The sequence below is a fragment of the Schistocerca cancellata genome, chromosome 2 (assembly GCF_023864275.1).
Source record: "Schistocerca cancellata isolate TAMUIC-IGC-003103 chromosome 2, iqSchCanc2.1, whole genome shotgun sequence".
Taxonomy (NCBI): domain Eukaryota; kingdom Metazoa; phylum Arthropoda; class Insecta; order Orthoptera; family Acrididae; genus Schistocerca; species Schistocerca cancellata.
The window spans coordinates 287,813,492-287,837,447 of NC_064627.1; the positions used below are offsets into that span (position 1 = coordinate 287,813,492).

At 46.4% G+C, this 23,956-nt stretch overlaps 1 protein-coding gene across 1 annotated transcript in view; it reads right to left on the bottom strand.

Annotated features, from left to right (window-relative positions):
- Positions 1-767: 767 nt before the first annotated feature.
- The window catches only part of LOC126153376 (uncharacterized), a 91,696-nt gene continuing 68,507 nt past the window's right edge, over positions 768-23,956 (bottom strand). The window contains exons 7-8 of the mRNA XM_049916067.1: positions 22,283-22,493; positions 768-1,545 (exon numbers count right to left, since the gene is read on the bottom strand). Of these exons, the coding sequence (XP_049772024.1) occupies positions 1,061-1,545; positions 22,283-22,493 (696 nt within the window). The 3' untranslated portion in view covers positions 768-1,060. The remainder of the gene's footprint in view (positions 1,546-22,282; positions 22,494-23,956) is intronic.

Here is a 23,956-nt window from a genome sequence, read left to right on the forward strand (position 1 = left end):
TGTGATATGGTTTGCATAGGACAGACTACACGCACTGTGAAAGAACGCTGCACTAAGCATCAACGTCGCGTTCGCCTTTTGCAACCAAGCAAGTCCGCTACAGTCAAACATTGCATTTCCACTGGACATTCAATGGAGTATGACAGACCTGTGATTCTCACCACAGTTACATCCTTTTGTGACTCCATTATTAAAGAATCCGCGGAAACAGGCCTGGTGGAAAATGTAATGAATCGTGATAGCGGCTACCAGTTGGACAAGGCGTCGAACCCCATCACCTCTACGATTCGTTGTAATCGAAGACAACAGAGTGCGCAAACGGCCGCGCAGAACGGTAACACAAGGACAGCCGAGTTCCGCGGTTCCACCAGTGAGGGCGCTGCCATCGGAAGTGTGCTCCGTCTGTCAACTTTAATTTTGACACATGCACGGAATACCCGCTGCGCGCTATTTGTGACGGAGGGGAGCAAGTCTTTGTCAGTCACTGACGGCTCATCTCAAGACGATAGAAAGGTGTCCAGTCGAAATATCGTGCGATGAATTAAACAACGACCGGCTACAAGCCCAAAGTTTGTTAAACATTCAGTTCGACGAGAAAATTTTACAGTTCACAGCAACAGAGATAAACTGCTAGAGCAGAAGAGTTCATAAATTTGAATACAGATGTGATCCAAGAGAAAATATGTTTAAGGCAATTATGAGACACCGATAAAAAGGATACCCATGCCCATTTCGTATCAAGCACTGAATTAAAGACCTAACAAGTTTTTTTTCCTGTAACGGGAATTACTGGGTGCTGAGTTATTTCATTCTCAAATGATGTGCAAGCAGTTGCACGTATGGACTGTGATAGAAGATACTTTGTGACTGATGCAGACAGCCTTCACTGCACATCCCAGCACTGAGCGAGACTGTGACCTCTGTAGTGAGAGATCACACTACAGTTAAATTGTTTCGTAATCAGCGGTGGATACGTTACATTCTTAGCTCGAAGCTAGCAGTTAAGATGTAACATGGAGGAACTTTCAAGAAACAAGACAATAAGCAAGGCGGCAGGTCGCTAGGAGACGCAGTAGCAGAAGAGCTTGAGGTGGAAGTCGGAGATGCAGGCGCTCTGGTTGCCGTACATGTTGACGCGGCTGACGGCCTCCAGCGTGGCCGCCCCCAGGGCGCCGTCGTCGTCGTCATCGTCGCCGCCGGCGTCGTCGAGCGCGAGCGTCGCCTCGAAGCGCGCGCCGCCCGGCGCCGTCTCCAGGGTGACGGTGACGTCATGCGGGCTGCGCAGCGCGGAGAGCACGCGGCGCAGGCGCAGCTGCGCGCACAGCCGCTCTCCGCCGGCCCTGCCCCCGCGGGCCGCGCGCAGCGGCGCGAGGCGCGCGTTCAGCTGGTGCACGAAGCGCTGCGCGGCGGCGCGCGCCAGCCCCGACTGCGGCGCCAGCGGCCGCGTGCCGCGCTTGCACGCGCACCAGTGCACGTGCACGCCCGCCTCGGCGCACGTGCGCGACTCCGGCAGCGCCGTGAACAGGCTGCGGCCGCGGCCCGGCTCTGCCGAACAAAGCGTCATTAGCTGTAATCCGCCGCTGCTACTAACGATCCGTGACCGACAGTGGCGATTAAACGCACTCTAGTAATCCTTGAGCTTGCCTGCGCCAGAGCCGGTTTGAGTTCGCACTGGGCCTGTCGCAGAGATTATACGCCGTGAGTCACAAAGGCCTTTACAACTTTGGAATGATACAGAAATTTATTGAGATAAATTACAGAATCGTAAGATGTGTCATTTTGTAGCAAACAACCTGAAGTTTCACGTAAAAGTGTCAAGCGTCATTTTGGCTCCATGAGACTATCAGTGGTGACGCGGCAAGCATCCTACCAGTAATCAGTTTCTCCCCCACTCGTTGCAGTAAATCGGCCGTAAATTGTGCAACGGCAGCGTAGATTCGATTATGCACCTCTGCTAAATTGTTTGGCACGGGAGGAACATACACACGGTCTTCAATGAAACTCCAGAGAAAGAAATCCAGTTGCATCAAGTCCGCGGACTTGTCATGCAGTTGGCCCTTCACGGCCAATCCACCGACCTGTGAAACCATTTTCGAGGAAACCTCGAACTTCCGTGAGGAAATGAGTTGGTGCACCGCCTTGCTGGTAGTGTTGGTGTAGTTGTGGTCTTCAATCCAAAGACTGGTTTGATGCAGCTCTCCATGCTGTATTCATCTCTTGGTCTCCCTCTACGATTTTTACCCCTCCCCTTTTCTCTCCAGTACTAAATTGGTGATCCCTTGATGCCTCAGAATGTGTTAAAATGGCTCTCAGCACTATGGGACTTAACTTCTAAGGTCATCAGTCCTCTAGAACGTAGGACTACCTACACCTAACTAACCTAAGGACATCACACACATCGATGCCCGAGGCAGGATTCGAACCTGCGACCGTAGCGGCCGCGAGGTTCCAGACTGTAGCGCCTATGACCGCTCGGCCACCCTGGCCGCCTCAGAACGTGTCCTCCCAACTGATTCCCCCAGTTCTATTCAGTATCTCCTCATTAGTTATGTGATCTACCCATCTAACCTTCAGCATTTTTCTGTAGCACCACATTTCAAAAGCTTCTATTCTCTCCTTGTCTAAAGTAGTTATCGTCCACGTTTCACTCCCATACATGGCTACACTCCATACAAATACTTTCTGAAAAGACTTCCTGACATTTAAATCTATACTCGATGTTAACAAATTTTTCTTCTTCAGAAACGCTTTCCTTGCCATTGCCAGTCAACATTTTATATCCTCTCTACTTCGACAATCATCAGTTATTTTGTTGCCCAAATAGCAAAACTACATCTACTACTTTAAGTGTCTCATTTCCTAATCTAATTCTCTGATCACTAAATTTAATTCGATTCATTCCATTATCCTCTTTTGCTTTTGTTGATGTTCATCTTGTATCTTCCTTTCAAGATACTGCCAATTCGTTCAACTACTCTTCTAAGTCCTTTGCTGTCTCTGAAAGAATTACAATGTCATCGGCAAACCCCAAACTTTTTATTTCTTCTCCGTGGATTTTAATTCCTACTCCAAAATTTTCTTTTGTTTCCTTTACTGCTCGCTCAATATACATATCGAATAACATTGGGGATAGGCTACAACCCTGTCTCTCTCCCTTCCCAACCACCACTTCACTTTCATGCCCCTCGACTCTTATGACTGCCATCTGGTTTCTGTACAAATTGTAAATAGTCTTTCGTTCTCTGTATTTTACCACAACCACGTTTAGATTTTGAAACAGAGTTCCAGCCAACATTGTCAAAAGCTTTGTCAAAGTCTACAAATGTTGTAGGTTTGCCTTTGCTTAACCTATCCTCTATAAGTCGTAGCATCACTATTTCCTCGCGTGTTCCTACATTTCTCCTGAATCCAAACTGATCTTCCCCAAGGTCGGCTTCTGCCAGTTTTTCCATTCTTGCTGATAGTAAAGCTTCCCATCTCGGTCATCTTCATCGATCTGTGGAAGTAAAAAGTTTTCAAGCATATCCGTATACATTGGTGTCCAATATTAAAGCAACAAATCGCTATTTCCCCATCCTGTGTCTAATTCATGATATAATCTCATACTATCAACAGATGTCTGTGCCGTCGTGTTCTGCACGGAAGATGCCATTTCGGTCACCGGTAAACCACGCCAACGATGACATCAGGGCACCTATAAAACGGAGTCGTGTTTGCTGGGGAGTCCCACGTCCACAGTAGCGGCGCACACAGTCTCAAACGGTGCAGTATGGCACAGAGAAGACGCCTACCAGACTCTCGCTGGTGGAGAGCCACGGGAAGAATAGAAGCGAGACAGTCGCAAATGCATGGGGCGCGATGGCTTACTGCGAGTCGTTCTGTTGTTTCTCGGATGTGTCGAGAGTTTATAGAGACCGAAACTGTAACCCGAACACCAGGGCAGGCCCGACTAGGCGTGATATCAGAAAGAGGGGACCATCATTTGGCTGGAAGGGCACGACGGAACCGCTTTAGTACAGCATGGCAACTGGCATCTGACCTCGCAGCATCCACTGCGCACGGTGTATCGAGGCAAATGGTGTAGAGAAGACTTCGACAGAGTGGCGTTTATTGTCGGAGACCTGCTGTGTGTGCGCCTCTGACGCGTCTTCACAGGAGGGAACGTCTAGAGTGGAGTCGTCAGCATGCCATGTGGACGGTCGAACAGTGGGGCAATGGTCTTTTCACAGATGAGTCTAGATTTGGTCTGGAGAGCGATTCTCGACGGATTCGCATTTGAATGGAATGTGGAACAGGCTTTCTAAACCCGAACATTGTGGAAAGAGACCGATATCGAGGAAATTCGCTAATGCTGTGGGCAGGAATGGTGTAACCACTCGGACATCTCTTCACGAAATTGTATGGGTGAACAGAAAAGGTTCAACTGCTGTCAGGTATCGTGACAAGGTCGTAGGACCTCATGTGCGGTTGTTGTGAGGCGCTGTGCACCGAGACTTCGTACTGCTGAACGATAGTGCTCGACCATATGGAGCACGAGTGGTTGATGTTTTCTGGGAAACGGAAGATACTGCACGCATGGCGAGGCTTGCTCGCTCTCCCGATTTGAATCCCATAGAGCACGTTTGGCATGCGCTAGGTAGAAGGGTTGCATCACGCCAGCATCCACCAGCCACTCTCCAAGACGTCCGAGCAGCTCTGCAGGAAGAATGCGCGTTATTTGCTTAACATGACTTTGATGACGTTATCCACAACATGCTCCGTCGTTGTCAGGCCTGTATTGCTGCCAGAGGTGGTCACACCTCATAGTGAACACATAACCAGTTTTCGGAATGTGAGTGAAAATTTGTTAAGTTGGAAAGAAACAAAGAACATTTTCGTCTTCTGTTATGCATGTTGCAGTTGTTTACGTTCTGTATTCTTTTCATTGTTTCTACCTTGCTATCACCTGTTTTTTATTATTTTGTGGCAAAACAAACGTAGCCTCGCAAAATTTTCGTTTGTTGCTTTACTTTTGGACACCAGTGTAGATACACAATACCAGTGACAGCTTTCTCCACGAAGAAGAAAGGGCTGTACACTTTCAGTTTGCTAAGGACACAAAACACATTAACTTTGGGGCTGCCACGAACGTGTTACAGGGTATCGTCTGGATTTTCGCTGTTCCATGTTCTGCAGTTTTTGTTGGTGTTTTCCATGTTACTGATATGAAATGTTGACTCAACATAGAGCGAACATAGTCCGCACCAGTAAATAAGCCATTTCAATTGTGGAGTACGCTCCTGATCGCGAAATGGGGTACTGATGCACTACATGAATCAAATTTGATGTTGTTTGGTACAAAATGACACAGCTGCCGATTCTGTAAGTTATCGCCATATTTCTATATCATTCCTAAGTTGTAAGGCCCTTTTTGAGTCAAGCTTTTTTATCGGGCCTCTCCTAAGAGTCGTCAAGTGCATTTTCTGTAGTGTTTCGGAAGATGTTTGGAATGTTTTTGCAGTGTCTATCTGGGGTCAGCCCAAACAAATATTGTTCATCACGTCTTTCGAGCGACGCCCTGCGAAGACGGGAAACGTCGGTTTGTTTCCCATTACAAACGAAATGAGTTTTAAAGGGAAATTTTACGTGCCCATTCGATAGAATGGTCCCAAATAAGTTTGGCGCGATATTCGTTTTATCGATGGCTATTGCCAGGGACAGTAAAACGGAAGAAAAACCATTATTCCAGCAGTAACTTAGCAGAGCTAGCGCATGGCGGTAGCAGTCAGTGTGGGCCAGGCTACTACTGGAGTACTCGTTATTCTTCGCATTTTACTCTGTCTTTTAATTCATATCGATAAAACGAACGTCGCGCAAGACTGCTATGGGACCGCTGCATCGAATGGGCACGTAAGGCCCTGCTTTAAAAATAATTCGTAACGGGAAACAAATCGGCACTTTCCGTTGATACTGGGAGTCGTAAGAAACGCGTGACAAGCACTGTTTGTCTGAGCTGACTTCTGATACACGTTGCAAATACGAAATTACAAATACCTGCCACAACACCAGAGAAAAAGAGCATGACGACTCTTAGGAGCGACACCCTGTATAGCTTAAATAAGACGTTACGTTTTGTTTGTAAAAACAATAAACGCTACAGAAAAAAACAGAACTCCCTCAAGGACACGGTAATTTTATTGAGAAGTGAATTGTCAGGTAATTCATCATTGTAGGATTATAGGATAACAAATTCAGAGCAAATGAAACACGTGCATCATATACATCTACATTTATACTCCGCAAGCCACCCAACGGTGTGTGGCGGAGGGTACTTTACGTGCCACTGTCATTACCTCTCTTTTCTGTTCCAGTCACGTATGGTACGCGGGAAGAACGACTGCCGGAAAGCTTCTAATTTTACATTCGTGATCTCCTCGGGAGGTATAAGTAGGGGGAAGCAATATATCCGATATCTCATCCAGAAACGCACCCTCTCGAAACCTGGACAGCAAGGCACACCGCGATGCAGAGCGCCTCTCTTGCAGAGTCTGCCACTTAAGTTTGCTAAACATCTCCGTAACGCTATCACGCTTACCAAATAACCCTGTGAAGAAACGCGCCGCTCTTCTTTGGATCTTCTCTATCTCCTCCGTCAACCCGATCTGGTACGGTTCCCACACTGATGAGCAATACTCAAGTATAGGTCGAACGAGTGTTTTGTAAGCCACCTCCTTTGTTGATGGACTACATTTTCTAAGGACTCTCCCAATGAATCTCAACCTGGTACCCGCCTTACCAACAATTAATTTTATATGATCATTCCACTTCAAATCGTTCCGCACGCATACTCCCAGATATTTTACAGAAGCAACTGCTACCAGTGTTTGTCCCGCTATCATATAATCATACAATAAAGGATCCTTCTTTCTATGTACTCGCAATACGTTACATTTGTCTATGTTAAGGGTCAGTTGCCATTCCCTGAACCACGTGCCTATCCGCTGCAGATCTTCCTGCATTTCGCTACAATTTTCTAATGCTGCAACTTCTCTGTATACTACAGCATCATCCGCGAAAAGCTGCATGGAACTTCCGACACTATCTACTAGGTCATTTATATATATTGTGAAAAGCAATGGTCCCATAACACTCCCCTGTGGCACGCCAGAGGTTACTTTAACGTCTGTAGACGTCTCACCATTGAGAACCACATGCTGTGTTCTGTTTGCTAAAAACTCTTCAACCCAGCCACACAGGTGGTCTGACATTCCTAGACTCTTACTTTGTTTATCAGGCGACAGTGCGGAACTGTATCGAACGCCTTCCGGAAGTCAAGGAAAATAGAATCTACCTGGGAGCCTGTATCTAATATTTTCTGGGTCTCATGAACAAATAAAGCGAGTTGGCTCTCACACGATCGCTGTTTCCGGAATCCATGTTGATTCCTACAGAGTATAGTCGGGATTTCCAGAAATGACATGATACGCGAGCAAAATACATGTTCTAAAATTCTACAACAGATCGACGTCAGAGATATAGGTCCATACTTTTGCGCACCTGCTCGACAACCCTTCTTGAAGACTGGGACTACCTGTGCTCTTTTCCAGTCATTTGGAACCTTCCGTTCCTCTAGAGACTTGCGGTACACGGCTGTTAGAAGGGGGGGGGGGGGCAAGTTCTTTCGCGTACTCTGTGTAGAATCGAATTGGTATCCCGTCAGGTCCAGTGGACTTTCCTCTGTTGAGTGATTCCAGTTGCTTTTCTATTCCTTGGACACTTATTTCGATGTCAGCACAGTGAAGGTTCTTCAAACAGGCACATCAGTACACAGTGTGCCCGCCAGAGGTAACGCAGGCTTGTATTCTCACATGCAAATTATCATAAAGATGCAGAATGCCATCCTGTGATAAGACTGTCCCAAATTATCTTGTGCCTTTTGTTTCTGTTCGGCAATGGCCCTTGTGGGCTCATGCCCCATACGTATTCAGTTGGCGAGAGATCTGGTGATCTTGCTGGCCAGGACAGTTGTTTTACATCACGACGAGCACACTGCGTCACAGAAGCCAAATGTAGACATGCACTGTGTCTATAGTTGTTCTGATAAAGCACATCACCTTCCTGTCGAAGAAATGCCAGTAGCAGGGGGTGACAGTCAGTGCAATGTAGCGGGCATTGTTTACTTTTTCCTGCAGAAACACCAAATGTGAACCCGAGTTGTGGCTGGTGGCCGCTATTACCTTGAAGCATGAGGTGGGACCTGTGTAGTATGGGCGAATGCACTCCGGCATACGCAGTTAACCAGCTCTATGCCATACACATGTTCGTCCATCACCTACACGCAGACAGAACTCACTCTTATAACTGACGACAATGGAGCGTCATTCGATGCCTCAGTTGACTCTTTCACAACACCGAAGTAGCCATGCTTGATGGTGTCGTGGGTCATTGATAACCTAGCCAGGGCACACACAATCTTAGTACTGCTGCAAGCAGACGGTATCAGTAGTTCCTGGTGATGCAGAAAATGCAACATGTGACCGGATTTGGTCCCTGGATGATGTTCGGTCGGCCAAAGCTGATCCCATAATGTGTCTATCTTGAGGTGTGCCTGTAGTACATGGACGTCCAGAATCTGATCTACGAGTGTGGGGATGTTCTACAAACCACTGTTGAAAGCAGCAACATATGCAGCAATCCATCGATATGTCCATCCAGCTTCCTGCAGGCCCACAATGTGACCCCATTCAAATGGCTGAAGCTGCTCAACAGCAGTACATACTCTTTGATGAATGTACCCTAGAATTAATGTTGCAAAAATGATCTCTAAACTCAGCACAGTGACTGCTCGCAGAATCAAAACAGAGGGTGGACTGGCAGACCAGACCGTGACAAACAAGCCACTAACACTACAGCCCCATAGTATAGACATACACTCCTGGAAATGGAAAAAAGAACACATTGACACCGGTGTGTCAGACCCACCATACTTGCTCCGGACACTGCGAGAGGGCTGTACAAGCAATGATCACACGCACGGCACAGCGGACACACCAGGAACCGCGGTGTTGGCCGTCGAATGGCGCTAGCTGCGCAGCATTTGTGCACCGCCGCCGTCAGTGTCAGCCAGTTTGCCGTGGCATACGGAGCTCCATCGCAGTCTTTAACACTGGTAGCATGCCGCGACAGCGTGGACGTGAACCGTAAGTGCAGTTGACGGACTTTAAGCGAGGGCGTATAGTGGGCATGCGGGAGGCCGGGTGGACGTACCGCCGAATTGCTCAACACGTGGGGCGTGAGGTCTCCACAGTACATCGATGTTGTCGCCAGTGGTCGGCGGAAGGTGCACGTGCCCGTCGACCTGGGACCGGATCGCAGCGACGCACGGATGCACGCCAAGACCGTAGGATCCTACGCAGTGCCGTAGGGGACCGCACTGCCACTTCCCAGGAAATTAAGGACACTGTTGCTCCTGGGGTATCGGCGAGGACCATTCGCAACCGTCTCCATGAAGCTGGGCTACGGTCCCGCACACCGTTAGGCCGTCTTCCGCTCACGCCCCAACATCGTGCAGCCCGCCTCCAGTGGTGTCGCGACAGGCGTGAATGGAGGGACGAATGGAGACGTTTCGTCTTCAGCGATGAGAGTCGCTTCTGCCTTGGTGCCAATGATGGTCGTATGCGTGTTTGGCGCCGTGCAGGTGAGCGCCACAATCAGGACTGCATACGACCGAGGCACACAGGGCCAACACCCGGCATCATGGTGTGGGGAGCGATCTCCTACACTGGGCGTACACCACTGGTGATCGTCGAGGGGACACTGAATAGTGCACGGTACATCCAAACCGTCATCGAATCCATCGTTCTACCATTCCTAGACCGGCAAGGGAACTTGCTGTTCCAACAGGACAATGCACGTCCGCATGTATCCCGTGCCACCCAACGTGCTCTAGAAGGTGTAAGTCAACTACCCTGGCCAGCAAGATCTCCGGATCTGTCCCCCATTGAGCATGTTTGGGACTGGATGAAGCGTCGTCTCACGCGGTCTGCACGTCCAGCACGAACGCTGGTCCAACTGAGGCGCCAGGTGGAAATGGCATGGCAAGCCGTTCCACAGGACTCCATCCAGCATCTCTACGATCGTCTCCATGGGGGAATAGCAGCCTGCATTGCTGCGAAAGGTGGATATACACTGTACTAGTGCCGACATTGTGCATGCTCTGTTGCCTGTGTCTATGTGCCTGTGGTTCTGTCAGTGTGATCATGTGATGTATCTGACCCCAGGAATGTGTCAATAAAGTTTCCCCTTCCTGGGACAATGAATTCACGGTTTTCGTATTTCAATTTCCAGGAGTGTATTATACGCAGGCACCACTGAATAATACAGTCCTTGAGGGTGCTGCATTTTTTTCTGACAGTGTATTTATGCTTATACACTTAAAAATAAAAATATTCCCTTAACATCTTCAGTATTCCTATAATGATAAGCTATTTAGGTAGTATAAGAATATAATGCAACTAAAATAAATATTTAAAAATAAAAGTTAAACGATGAATCTTAAACATTGAATCATGTCATCATTAAAACTAATTAATCATATAAATAAATAAACTATACAAACCTTTACCACCTAATAAATCACCTCAACTACAATCATAATCCTGTGATGAATAATAACCTACCATTCAAGATAAATATGTCAGAAAGAATAGACACTTCAAATGTATGTAGTATATGGGTCGGCGTGATAATTTCAGTGCGGATGCGCAACAGGGTCCCAGTCTCTTGTGGGAATACTCCACTCGTGCGAGCACGTAGGTAAATTGGCAGTGGACAATACTAGTGCGTCACAAGTTGAGAATTTGGATCGGGCCGGGAAGCATGTCTTGATGGCTGAGGCGCTTAAGGCAACTGCTCGTGTTAAACGGGTGATCCGGGTTCGGATATCAGTTCAGCACAAATTTTCAACTTAAACTACTGAATTATTTCGAAGTTCGATCTCGGCTGGCGTCGGTCTTTGCTTCGAAATTTGATACTAACGGCCGCTGTATCAACCGACAGTATTGTGACTGCTCTGTCGGACATGTCAGAATATACACCACAGATTGTATATCATCTCCTAAGTCACGACGCGGAAGAATGTGTGTGTTGAGCGACAGTGGCAGATGTTACTCAAGAGGACTGCGACGAAAAGTAAGAGGACAAGAGCTGCAAATATCACTGCAGAACTGAATGTCGCATTGGTGAACACTGTCAGCACCAAAGCAATACGAGGTTTGCTCTGTAAGCAGGGAATTAAAGGCGAGATGGAATTAGAAAACCACTCATCAGTGATGCAATTGCCCGTACCAGGGAAACGTGGTGCCGAAGCCGTGAAACTTAGGCTATGAATCAATGGAAGAATGCCGTTTGGTCAGATGAGTCTTGTTTCACAGTGTTTCTAACTCGTGGCCAAGTTTACACCCCAAGAAATTTACACACGGAACACATTATTCCCACGCCCGGGTGCCCGGGTTCGATTCCCGGGGGGTCAGGGATTTTCTCTGCCTCGTGATGACTGGGTGTTGTGTGATGTCCATAGGTTAGTTAGGTTTAAGTAGTTCTAAGTTCTAGGGGACTGATGACCATAGATGTTAAGTCCCATAGTGCTCAGAGCCAACACATTATTCACACTGTTTGCTTTCCGTTAAATCGAAACGTAATACAAAGACGTACTGATTCGCAAAAAAATTCCCATCCAGTCTAAGATGTTCTATTTTTGTGGATTACATTTATATTTACATTTCACTTTAGTACTTTTAATATAATTTACTGTTTAATCCAACTAAAATGTTATCCGCTACAACAGAACACATTAGTCTGTATACCAGGTCTTTGAGAAGCTATACAGACGCAATGTATTGTCTTATGTCAGTATTCAATGTACAGTAAACAGTGCAAATAATCTGTTGGGTGTGCAAATTTCTGCATAGCGATGGGGGCGTAATGCCTTCACTTTTTCTGTGTGAGCTTAAGCTTCCACAGCCATCGTCATTTTCCGTAAAATTTTTCTGGGGACGTGACTGCGTCGACATGTTGTTCTATAGATCAATATTTTGGTCACTCTTTTAAATCGCCCAAATCGCTGTGGTTTATTTACTGGTGGGTCAGTACCTTGTTCATTTCGTACATAGTAATTCTTATTTTAATTCCTACTGGCTGCTATCGGTGAATGAGGGCAGTGCAGTACGGTGAAGCAGTATTTTTCTGCTGGAGTGCTGAGGGACCACGTTGCATACTATGTGCCTCCTGCCACTACAATTAGTGCTGCACCAGTTGAGGCAGACTGGGATCTCTCTCCTATTGCCGGCAACCGAGCCGACGAGGGACCATATCCGTCGTCGTACTGGGTTATCCGTCATTCGCCGGTACCAACCAACACCGTTTTTAAAGTTTTTTATTAATCGGTCTTGTGGTTGGTTTGATGAGGCCAGCCACGAATTCTACTCTTGCGTCAACTTCTTAATATCAGAGTAGCACTTGCACCCCAATAGGAATCATTCTTCTTGTAGTACCTATGCGTTTCGGAGGTTGGTGACCAGCATAGTTATATTTTGCTTGTTCGTTAAAGTTTCTCGCTCATGTGTGACGTCCACCTCGTTCAGTTCTCTTTTACCAGATATCTTTCCTTCAAGAACGTCCTGCAGCAGTCTGTACCTGTTTCCGTTCCTCACTACATTGCTGAGATGTTGTAATTTTCTGCATTTTACTAAGTTTAGGACTGCTTTTTTTTTTTTTTTTTAATTTTGCAGAGAATGTCGTTGCTAGTAATTTTATCTGTCCGTAGCACTCTGCACTCCTGTGCAGCCACATCGCAAATGCCTCCAGCTGTTTGTGCTTCGTCTCGGGCATAGTCCATGTCTCAGCTGCACAGAAAAGGATGGCAACGTGTAAATCTTAATTTTGTTTAGATTGAGAGATGATGGCTCTTTAACACATTAGCCATTTTGCAAAACGTAGCTCTGGCTTTCTCAGTAAGAACTTTAATTTCTTACGAGCTATTCCGTTGATTTTTAATTACTTTGCATATATGTATGTTTATTTAGTTGTTCAATAAGAGTACCATTATTGTTTAGACGAGTGTGTGGTATATCTTCCTTGCTCATGACTATAAATTTTGTTTTACTTATGTTGATTTCTAGGCCATAACGCTCGAAAACTCCGTTGATTCAGGATTCTAGATGTTGTACACCAAGCGGACAACAAATATTACAGTATCATCAGGGTAGCAGATATTGTTCAGCTTGTCTCTATTCACGACGATTCATCCTCCGACATTTTCAAGAGCTTCTTTGAAGATATATTCTAAATAAAAATTAGCTATCAGTGGTGACAAGAAAGAACCCTGCCTCACTCCTTGGCGTATCTGTAATGTGGCAGATTTCTTATTTTCTACTCTCGGAGCAGCATATTGATTCCAAAAATCTTTGTTCACCATCCATTTTAGCACCTCGGCTATCTTGTAAAGTTTTACCCTGTGAAAAGCCTTTTGATAATCAACTAAACAGGCATAGACGTCACAGTTCATATCCCTACATCTCTGCAATAAGATCTGAACGCAGAACAGAGCTTTTCGAGTACTGACAACATTTCTGAAGCGAAACTGTGTAGATGCCGTTTGTTCCTGACAAACTTTGTAGAGTCTTTTGTCAATAAATCTTAGAAATATTTTCAGGAGATGGCTCATGAAACTCTCTGTCCTGAAATCACTACTTTTTTTTAGCTCGTAGCTTTTGTTTGGAAGATTACGTATTCTAATTTTAGTCATTTTTGAGGTTTGAAACCTGAATTATAAACAATTTTGACAATTTTGTCAGTCATTCTACTTATTCATCATCAAAGAGCTTGAGGAATTCAGAATGTATCCCACGTTGTCTTTTCATTTTCCCATCTTTCATTGCCCTTACTGCTGATCTCACTACTTCTGCTATAATATCTGGTCCTTACATGGATCGTTATGAAAAACTTCTTCCAGTTAGGAATTAAAGGATATTACTCTCTGCCTCGTCACTCCAGCCTTGCACTCAAAATAGAGTTCAATGATTTTCTTGACAAACTGACTTCAGGAGTAGGATAAAAATCATGTCGTATTAGAAATGAATGTGGCACTCACCCAGTAGTAAATACTGTACATCAGCCTGAAGAGACCAATATTTGCAACAGTACCCAAAAAGCGACGTGATCACATAACCGAAAACATTTTGTTGATGATTAACATTTCTCTCTGTAATGTGACGGCGATACCAGATATATGTGATGATGAGGACATTGTCTTACGCAACCGTCCAGTAATTACCGGTCGCCACGTTACATAGGAAGAGATGTGCCTGACGCTGAGTAGAAACTAACGCTGGAGGAAAACTCTCTGATCGCCGCATGTCCTTCGGTACGCTCCTCAAACACTGGCCGGTGGCACATCGGCTTTAGGCGAACTGGACAAGTGTCTTACCGATCAAGTCAAGTCAAAGAATATCGCTGGGCCATTTGGCACTTCAGATCGATGTGAGAGTGGCATCTGCTCACAGAGCTGCCTACAAACTCAAGCTAAAACATTACACAGTAATTTCTGTGCATGATGGAGACTTTGATCCTGAAATGCTCTTCTGATGGAACATGACTAGGTTTATTGAGTTACGTTAACTTGCAGAAGAGGTTTTGCATCGACGATGAGGTCGAAAATGCCGTTAAACAACGGGCCACAGAGGCGACGGGAGACTTTGACGAAATTATCAGAAAGCTCAGTATTTGGCTCACAAAATGCATTGAGAACGAAGACAAATACGTTGAAAAAGGGTTCAAAAATGGCTCTGAGCACTATGGGACTTAACATCTATGGTCATCAGTCCCCTAGAACTTAGAACTACTTAAACCTAACTAACCTAAGGACATCACACAACGCCCAGTGATCACGAGGCATGAAAAAGAGTGTTTGATGTACAAATGTGTACTTGGGAATATTTCTTAATATATTGCCTTTTCGATTTTTAAACGACTGAGTACTCTCAATTTCTGATCATGCCGCTTATCTATCAAAGTTATCGTTTGATAGGAAAAAAAACTGGTCCACTAAGTCGTGTTGAGGTAATTGCACTCCACACTCCTGTAATCAAGTCGTGAATGGCTTACTGAAACTGGCGAGGTTTTTCAGAAATCCAAAGACTATCTAGTAGGGCAAGTACCCGATGAATGTAGGTAGCCATGTTACATCACAAAAGAAAGAACATTTCAGGATCAATCAACCCGTCATGCAAAGAAAGCAATAGTCAGCTGGGGTACTAACATCGACACGTCTTGGAACATTATCAGAACTATGTATGTAAAGTTTCGGTCTGAGATTGTGCACCGCCCTCTGAGCATATGATACTGATCCACACCTGTGTGAATGTCCAAATGGAGCAAAAAAAAAGCTGGGTTTCTTTCCATGAAAGCCCCCAACTCATCTGTACTTATTTATTTTGTAATCAGTCTTTTGATAACTGTGATGCGGCCCTTCACCAGTTCCTCTCCTGCGCCTACATCTTCATTTCACATTTCAGAGTATCACCTACACCAAATATCCTCAATTATTTGTTGGATATGTTGCAATATTTGTCTTGTCCTGCAGTTTTTATCTTCTACGACTCCCTCTAGTACCACGGAAGCTCTTCACTGATGTCTTAACGCATTTACTATCTTCCTGACCCTTCTTTTAGCCAATTTTTTTCCGTACTTCCTTGTCCTCGCCGACTCTTCAGAGAATCTCTTCATTCTTTAACTTGCGAGTGCACCTAATCTTCATCATCCTTATATGGCGTCAGATGCTTTGATTCTTCTGTTCTTCCATGTGCCTGCAGTCTACGATTCACTACCATACGATAAAACGACCTCCTCGCTAGGCCGTGAAGGCTGAAGGGGTGTCTTCCAACCGCCTTGTCATCCTCTACAATGTGGCGTCATGCGGATGTGGTGTGCAGGGGCGAGTGGTCAGCATACTCCTTACCTGCCCGTTTTGCAAATTTTCCAGACCGTGAAGCCGCTACTACTCTGTCAAGTAGTCCCTCAACTGGCATCACGAGCCGGCCGGAGTGGACGTGCGGTTCTAGGCGCTACAGTCTGGAGCCGAGCGACCGCTACGTTCGCAGGTTCGAAACCTGCCTCGGGCCTGTATATGTGTGATGTCCTTAGGTTAGTTAGGTTTAAGTAGTTCTAAGTTCTAGGCGACTGATGACCTCAGAAGTTAAGTCGCATAGTGCTCAGAGCCTTTTGAACCATTTGAATTTGGCATCACGACTCTGAGTGCACATCATACCAGTCCTCCGATCAAGGAAAAATCCTTGGTAGTACCGGGAAACGATCCCGTTTTGTCCGCATGAGCAGACATCCATGCTGACCACTCAGCTACGGACACTACTGTACAATGCCATGCCTAAGCGTACATTCCCAGAAATATTTTCCTCACAGTAAGACCGATGTTTGATACTAGCAGACTTGTTTTGGCCAGGAATGTCCTCTCTGGCTGTGCTAGTCTGCTTTTTATATCTTCCTTGGTTTGTCCGTCATGTGTTATTTTGCTTCCAAGATAGAATTCCTTCGTCTATTTCACGGTGTCCTATTTTGACAAGTTTATTGTTAATCTCATTGCTACCACGTCTCGTTGGTTTCTTCTTTCTCTAGTTTGATCATAGTTCATATTTTGTACTGCTAGACTACTCATTCAATTCAACACGTCCTTTCTCTGTGGACAGCTATGTCATCAGCGATTCATATTATTGATGTCCTTTCATCCTGCATTATAATCCCATTTTGAATCGTTCTTTTTTCTGCCGCTGTTTCTTCGATTTATAGACGTAACAGCAGGGGAAGAGTACTGCATCTCCATCTTGCATGATTTTTAATCCGAGGACTGCTATGTTGGTCTTCGAACCGAACGACGTGGCGCAGTGATCAGCACATTGGATTTGCATTCAGAGGAAAATGGTTTCAACCCCGTGTCCCTCCGTATACGGGGTGGTTATAATTAAACTTTTTCTATTTAACAAGTTATAACACGGAAACCAATTTCCTTACGAGTACCAAACTTGGTAGCATTAATCTCAAGGACATAGGGAAGAGAAATAATGCAAAATCAAGTCAATTGAAACACTTTTAATACCGGTACAATTACTGCTACAAAAGGGTCTCAATATGGCGCCCATCAGTGTCCAAAAATGTTTGATAGCGCAGGATTGCATTCTGCACAGAACGAAGCATGTCCGTAGGTATGCTGGCTACCTCTCTTCATACGCTGCGTTTCAGATAAGCACATAAGTGAATGTTCCCCTGGTAAACACTATCCTTCTGTTAGCCCCACAACCAGAAATGACAGGGAGTGAGATCAGGTGATCGTGCCGACCAAGCATTTGGAAACAATCGGCTCATAATTCGATCGTTTCCAAGTTTGTTTTGGAGAAGTAGGTGAACTCCACGAGCGATGTGCGGTGAGGCCCCATCTTGCATGGATACTGTTGAGTTCAATGCGTCTCTCCTCTGTGGGTCGGGTATGACATGCTGGCGAAGCATATCCCTGGCCAGTCACACTGCACGTCTTTGGTACTTGGGCGCCAACTTGTTCAAAAAAGAATGGGCCAATGATGAACGTAGCTGTGAAGGCACACCATACGATGACGTGTTCACCACACAGAGGAACTTCACGTACAGTGACTGGAGGTGAAGATCCCCAGACCTGGCAGTTCTGTGTGTTCACCTCACCTGTCAGAGACAAATGAGCTTCGTCTGTCCATAGGATGGTCCAGGGCCAGACTTTGTCAATTTCTATGGTTGCGAGAAAGTGGAGATCAAAGTCAACACGTCGTTGTGCGTCCTGTTGTGCAAGCTGCTGTAAGTTATGGATCTTGTGCGGATACCATTTGAGAATGGTTCGAAGCACCTTCCGTACAGTGGATCACGGTATGTTCGACTGTGGCGACACAGCACGCGGACTGCCTCACGATCGGGAATTGCGCGCAGCGTTGTCTGCCATAACAAAGGCGATTTCATCAACGACGTGTGGTGCAACCGGTCGTGGGCCTCTTCCCGGAGCGACGCGCAGTTCCGCAGTTGATTCAAACTTCATCAAGCTACGCACAGCAGGTAGAGGAGGAGGACCCTTCCGTAATCCTTTCGGTCGGCAATGTTCTCGAAGTGCAGCTGCAGCATTACTGTCGTTTTGGTAATAGAGCTTCAGCAATAACGCCCTGCTCCTTTGGTCCGAGCTCGTGTTGACAGCTCAGAAAGTGCACTGCGACTGGTCAGGAGTGTGAATCGCGATGACCTATCACGGCACCTGGTGGCCACAGCTGGAACTGGACGGTGGCGCTGTGATGCATGGAAATCATGCACCCCATAATCTGGATGATGATAATGATGATGATGTTTGGTTTGTGGGCGCTCAACTGCGCGGTTATCAGCGCTCGTACAAACTCGCAACCTTTGCTCAGTCCAAACTCGCCTCTTAGTGAATGATGATGAAACGATGAGGACAACACAAACACCCAGTCATCTCGAGGCAGGTGAAAATCAATGACCCCGCCGAGAATCGAACGCGCGCCCCCGTGCTGGAGAAGCGAGAACGCGACCGCGAGACAACGACCTGTGGACCCATAAACTGGACATTAATTCTACCAAGTTTGGTATTCCTACGGTAATCAGTTTCTGTCTTATAACATGTTACATAGGGAACGCTATAATTATAACCACCCGGTAGGTTTAAGTTTTCTGAGGTATACGTAAATCGCTCGGCGCAGAAGTTGGGATAGTTCCTTTGGAAAGAACACGGCTGACCTCCTTTCCCATCATCTCGTAATTGTAGCTTGCGTTTTCTAATTCCCCCACTGTCGACGGGACTGTTAAACTCGCATTCGGGAGGACGACTGTTCAATCCCGCGACCGGCCATCCTGATTTAGGTTTTCCGTGATTTCCCTAAATCGCTTCAGGTAAATCTACATCTACATCCATACTCCGCAAGCCACCTGACGGTGTGTGGCGGAGGGTACCTTGAGTACCTCTATCGGTTCTCCCATCTATTCCAGTCTCGTATTGTTCGTGAAAAGAGGGATTGTCGGTATGCCTCTGTGCGGGCTCTTATCTCTCTGATTTTATCCTCATGGTCTCTTCGCGAGGTATACGCAGGAGGGAGCAATATACTGCTTGACTCCTCGGTGAAGGTATGTTCTCGAAACTTTGACAAAAGCCCGTACCGAGCTACTGAGCGTCTCTCCTGCAGACTCTTCCACTGGAGTTCATCTATCATCTCCGTAACGCTTTCGCGATTACTAAATGATCCTGTAACGAAGCGCGCTGCTCTCCGTTGGATCTTCTCTATATCTTCTATCAACCCTATCTGGTACGGATCCCACACTGCTGAGCAGTATTCAAGCAGTGGGCGAACAAGCGTACTGTAACCTACTTCCTTTGTTTTCGGATTGCATTTCCTTAGGATTCTTCCAATGAGTCTCAGTCTGGCATCTGCTTTACCGACAATCAACATTATATGACCATTCCATTTTAAATCACTCCTAATGCGTACTCCCAGATAATTTATGGTATTAACTGCTTCCAGTTGCTGACCTGCTATTTTGTAGCTAAATGATAAAGGATCTTTCTTTCTATGTATTCGCAGCATATTACACTTGTCTATATTGAGATTCAATTGCCATTTCCTGCACCATGCGTCAATTTGTTGCTGATCCTTCTGCACTTCAGTATAATTTTCCATTGTTACAACCTCTCGATATACCACAGCATCATCCGCAAAAAGCCTCAGTGAACTTCCGATGTTATCCACGAGGTCACTTACGTATATTGTGAATAGCAACGGTCCTACGACATTCGCCTGAGGCACACCTGAAATGACTCTTACTTCGGAAGACTTCTGTCCATTGAGAATGACATGCTGCGTTCTGTTATCTAGGAACTCTTCAATTCAATCACACAATTCGTCTGATCGTCCATATGCTCTTACTTTGTTCATTAAACGTCTGTGGGGAACTGTATCGAACGCCTTGCGGAAGTCAAGAAACACGGAATCTACCTGGGAACCCCTGTCTATGGCCCTCTGAGTGTCGTGGGCGAATAGTGAGAGTTGGGTTTCACAAGATCGTCTTTTTCGGAACCCATGCTGATACCTAAAGAGTAGATTTCTATTCTCGAGAAAAGTCATTATACTAGAACATAATACGTGTTCCAAAATTCTACAACTGATCGACGTTAGAGACATAGGTCTATAGTTCTGCACATCTGTTCGACGTCCCTTGTTGACAACCGGGATGACCTGCACCCTTTTCGAATCCTTTGGAACGCTACGCTCTTCTAGAGACCTACGGTACACCGCTGCAAGAAAGGGGGCAAGTTCCTTCGCGTATGCCGGGATGGTTCCTTTGAAAGGGCACGGCCGACTTCCTTCCCTAGTCCGATGAGACGGATGACCTCGCTGTCTGGTCTCCTTCCCAAAACAACCCAACCTAACTGTTAAATTCCACACTGACTTCCCTTTTTCCTCTTGGTCACTGGAGGGCGGGGGACTATGAGCTGATCGGGGATTGCGTACTACGCTGCCAGTGTCGTTTTTCGCGTCACGCCGGACACAGCACTTTTTGAGCGTCGTACGTGAAACAGCCTGTATACAGGGTGTTACAAAAAGGTACGGCCAAACTTTCAGGAAACATTCCTGACACACAAAGAAAGAAAATATGTTATGTGGACATGTGTCCGGAAACGCTTACTTTCCATGTTAGAGCTCGTTTTATTACTTCTCTTCAAATCACATTAATCATGGAATGGAAACACACAGCTACAGAAAGAACCAGCGTGACTTCAAACACTTTGTTACAGGAAATGTTCAAAATGTCCTCCGTTAGCGAGGATACATGCATCCACCCTCCGTCGCATGGGTTCCCTGATGCGCTAATGCAGCCCTGGAGAATAGCGTATTGTATCACAGCCGTCCACAATGCGAGCACGAAGAGTCTCTACATTTGGTACCGAGGTTGCGTAGACAAGAGCTTTCAAATGCCCTCGTAAATGAGAGTCAAGAGGATTGAGGTCAGGAGAGCGTGGAGGTCATGGAATTGGTCCGCCTCTACCAATCCATCGGTCACCGAATCTGTTGTTGAGAAGCGTACGAACACTTCGACTGAAATGTGCAGGAGCTCCATCGTGCATGAACCACGTGTTGTGTCATACTTGTAAAGGCACATGTTCCAGCAGCACAGGTAGAGTATCCCGTATGAAATCATAATAACGTGCTCCATTGAGCGTAGGTGGAAGAACATGGGGCCCACTCAAGACATCGCCAACAATGCCTGCCCAAACGTTCACAGAAAAATCTGTGTTGATGACGTGATTGCACAATTGCCTGCGGATTCTCGTCAGCTCACACATGTTGACTGCGAAAATTTACAATTTGATCACGCTGGAATGAAGCCTCATCCGTAAAGAGAACATTTGCACTGAAATGAGGATTGACACATTGTTGGATGAACCATTCGCAGAAGTGTACCCGTGGAGGCCAATCAGCTGCCGATAGTGCCTGCACACGCTCTACATGGTACGGAAACAACTGGTTCTCCCGTAGCACTCTCCATACAGTGACGTGGTCAACGTTACCTTGTACAGCAGCAACCTCTCTGAAGCTGACATTAGGGTTATCGTCAACTGCACGAAGAACTGCCTCGTCCATTGCAGGTGTCTCGTCGTTCTAGGTCTTCCCCAGTCGCGAGTCATAGGGTGGAATGTTCCGTGCTTCCTAAGACGCCGATCAATTGCTTCGAACGTCTTCCTGTCGGGACACCTTCGTTCTGGAAATCTCTCTCGATACAAACGTACCGCGCCACGGCTATTGCCGCATGCTAATCCATACATCAAATCGGCATCTGACAACTCCGCATTTGTAAACATTGCACTGACTGCAAAACCACGTTCGTGATGAACACTAACCCGTTGATGCTACGTACTGATGATGTGCTTGATGCTAGTACTGTAGAGCAATGAGTCGCATGTCAACACAAGCACCGAAGTCAACATTACCTTCCTTCAATTGGGCCAACTGGCGGTGAATCGAGGAAGTACAGTAAATACTGACGAAACTAAAATGAGCTCTAACATGGAAATTAAGCGTTTCCGGACACATGTCCACATAACATCTTTTCTTTATTTGTGTGTGAGGAATGTTTCCTGAAAGTTTGGCCGTACCTTTTTCTAACACCCTGTATAAGGGTGCAGCAGCGGAGGTGGCGCCGTGTGGCTGGGTACCTCGCTCTCTGCGGCGCAGCAGCTGGTGGTCGAGGAGCGCGCGGTCGGGCCGCACGAGGTCGAGCAGCGTGCGGTGCAGGTCGAACGGCGAGCTGAGGCGGCGCGCGTTGCGGCGCAGGTTGCGCGCGGCGGCCCGGTAGCGCTGGGAGAACCAGGGCGGCAGCGCCACGGCCAGCAGCGGCAGCCGCTCCTCCAGCTGGCCCTGCCGCGTCTGCAACACCACAGTAGGGGAGGCGCTGACCGGCGCTCACATCAGCGAAGAGATATTGCGTCACTTGTTTTCTAACATCAACACAGACGGTGCTCCAGTCTTAGAAATAGCGGGACGCCAGTTAGTTACTTTCTTCACACAAGCCATTTCCCTGCGTAAGCTGCTTTTCTTTTTGAAATATTCACTTTATTTCGTGATTCAGTTACACTACTGGCCATTAAAATTGCTACACCACGAAGATGCGTGCTACAGACGCGAAATTTAACCGATAGGAAGAAGATGATGTGATATGCAAATGATTAGCTTTTCAGAGCATTCACACAAGGTTGGCGCCGGTGGCGACACCAGCAACGTGCTGACATGAGGAAAGTTTCCAACCGATTTCTCATACACAAACAGCAGTTGACCGGCGTTGCCTGGTGAAACGTTGTGTGATGCCTCGTGTAAGGAGGAGAAATGTGTACCATCACGTTTCCGACTTTGATAAAGGTCGGATTGTAGCCTATCGCGATTGCGGTTTATCGTATCGCGACATTGCTGCTGTAACGGTTCCATGTAAGCCGCTACATGGCTCGACCCCACAACTAAAGACGCCTGAGTGCCCTTCCGACACTCAGGGAAGAGCCTGATGATAATTAGTAAGATAGGGTTATTTAAATATAGACGATCATTTTAATATTAGATATGGTAATTGTCTGCAAAGTGTGAATGCGAACGTATGATGAGGTATGCGTGAGATGTCGGCTGTGGGTGTGCTATAGGCATAGTGGAAGTGTAGCCAACCTCGAATCTAGTAGAGCGCGACTGCACTGGACCAGAGAGGCATAAGTTCCACGCGCGTCATTAGCGCTCGTTAGGTTGGCAAATAACCGTGAGCGGTATCTCTGAGTCCTTGCGGCCACGATGTGTGGACCCGGACGAGGGAGACCGTATCGGGGTTGTTGCTGGGAAGACCTGGGTGAGTAAGCACGCTCTGCTCTATCGCTCCGATAGTTAGCGAAGATTTAGAACTCCATGTTCACTTTGAACTTGGAAGCAGCTTCCCTGCTGAGGAAAGCCACTATGGTATTTCCTAGAATCATCTCGGTTAGGAGAGATAGGGAGATGATTTCTTTTGCCAAGTAATTTCATGGGAATTTGTGTTCACTGCACTTGGGAGTGAACAAGCGCTCATTGCCGAGTAATACTCAGAATTGATCAATTTGCATTTCAGTGTGAGTGTGAAGTATATATGCAAAGTATATTTTATTTAAATGTGTTTATTGACTACTGATTGTGGAGAGATTGGTAACACGTGGTCCGCAGACCCCGTGCATTTCTTGGTGAGAAGCTTCAGCTCGACGTAATCACATTTCGTGATCGAGCTGGATCTTCTACGTAAATTCACGCGTGTGATTTAATTGTTCCTTCATAATATCCAGTAAAGCTCGTGGAGTTAGTTAAACGTGAAGACGGGACTTGCC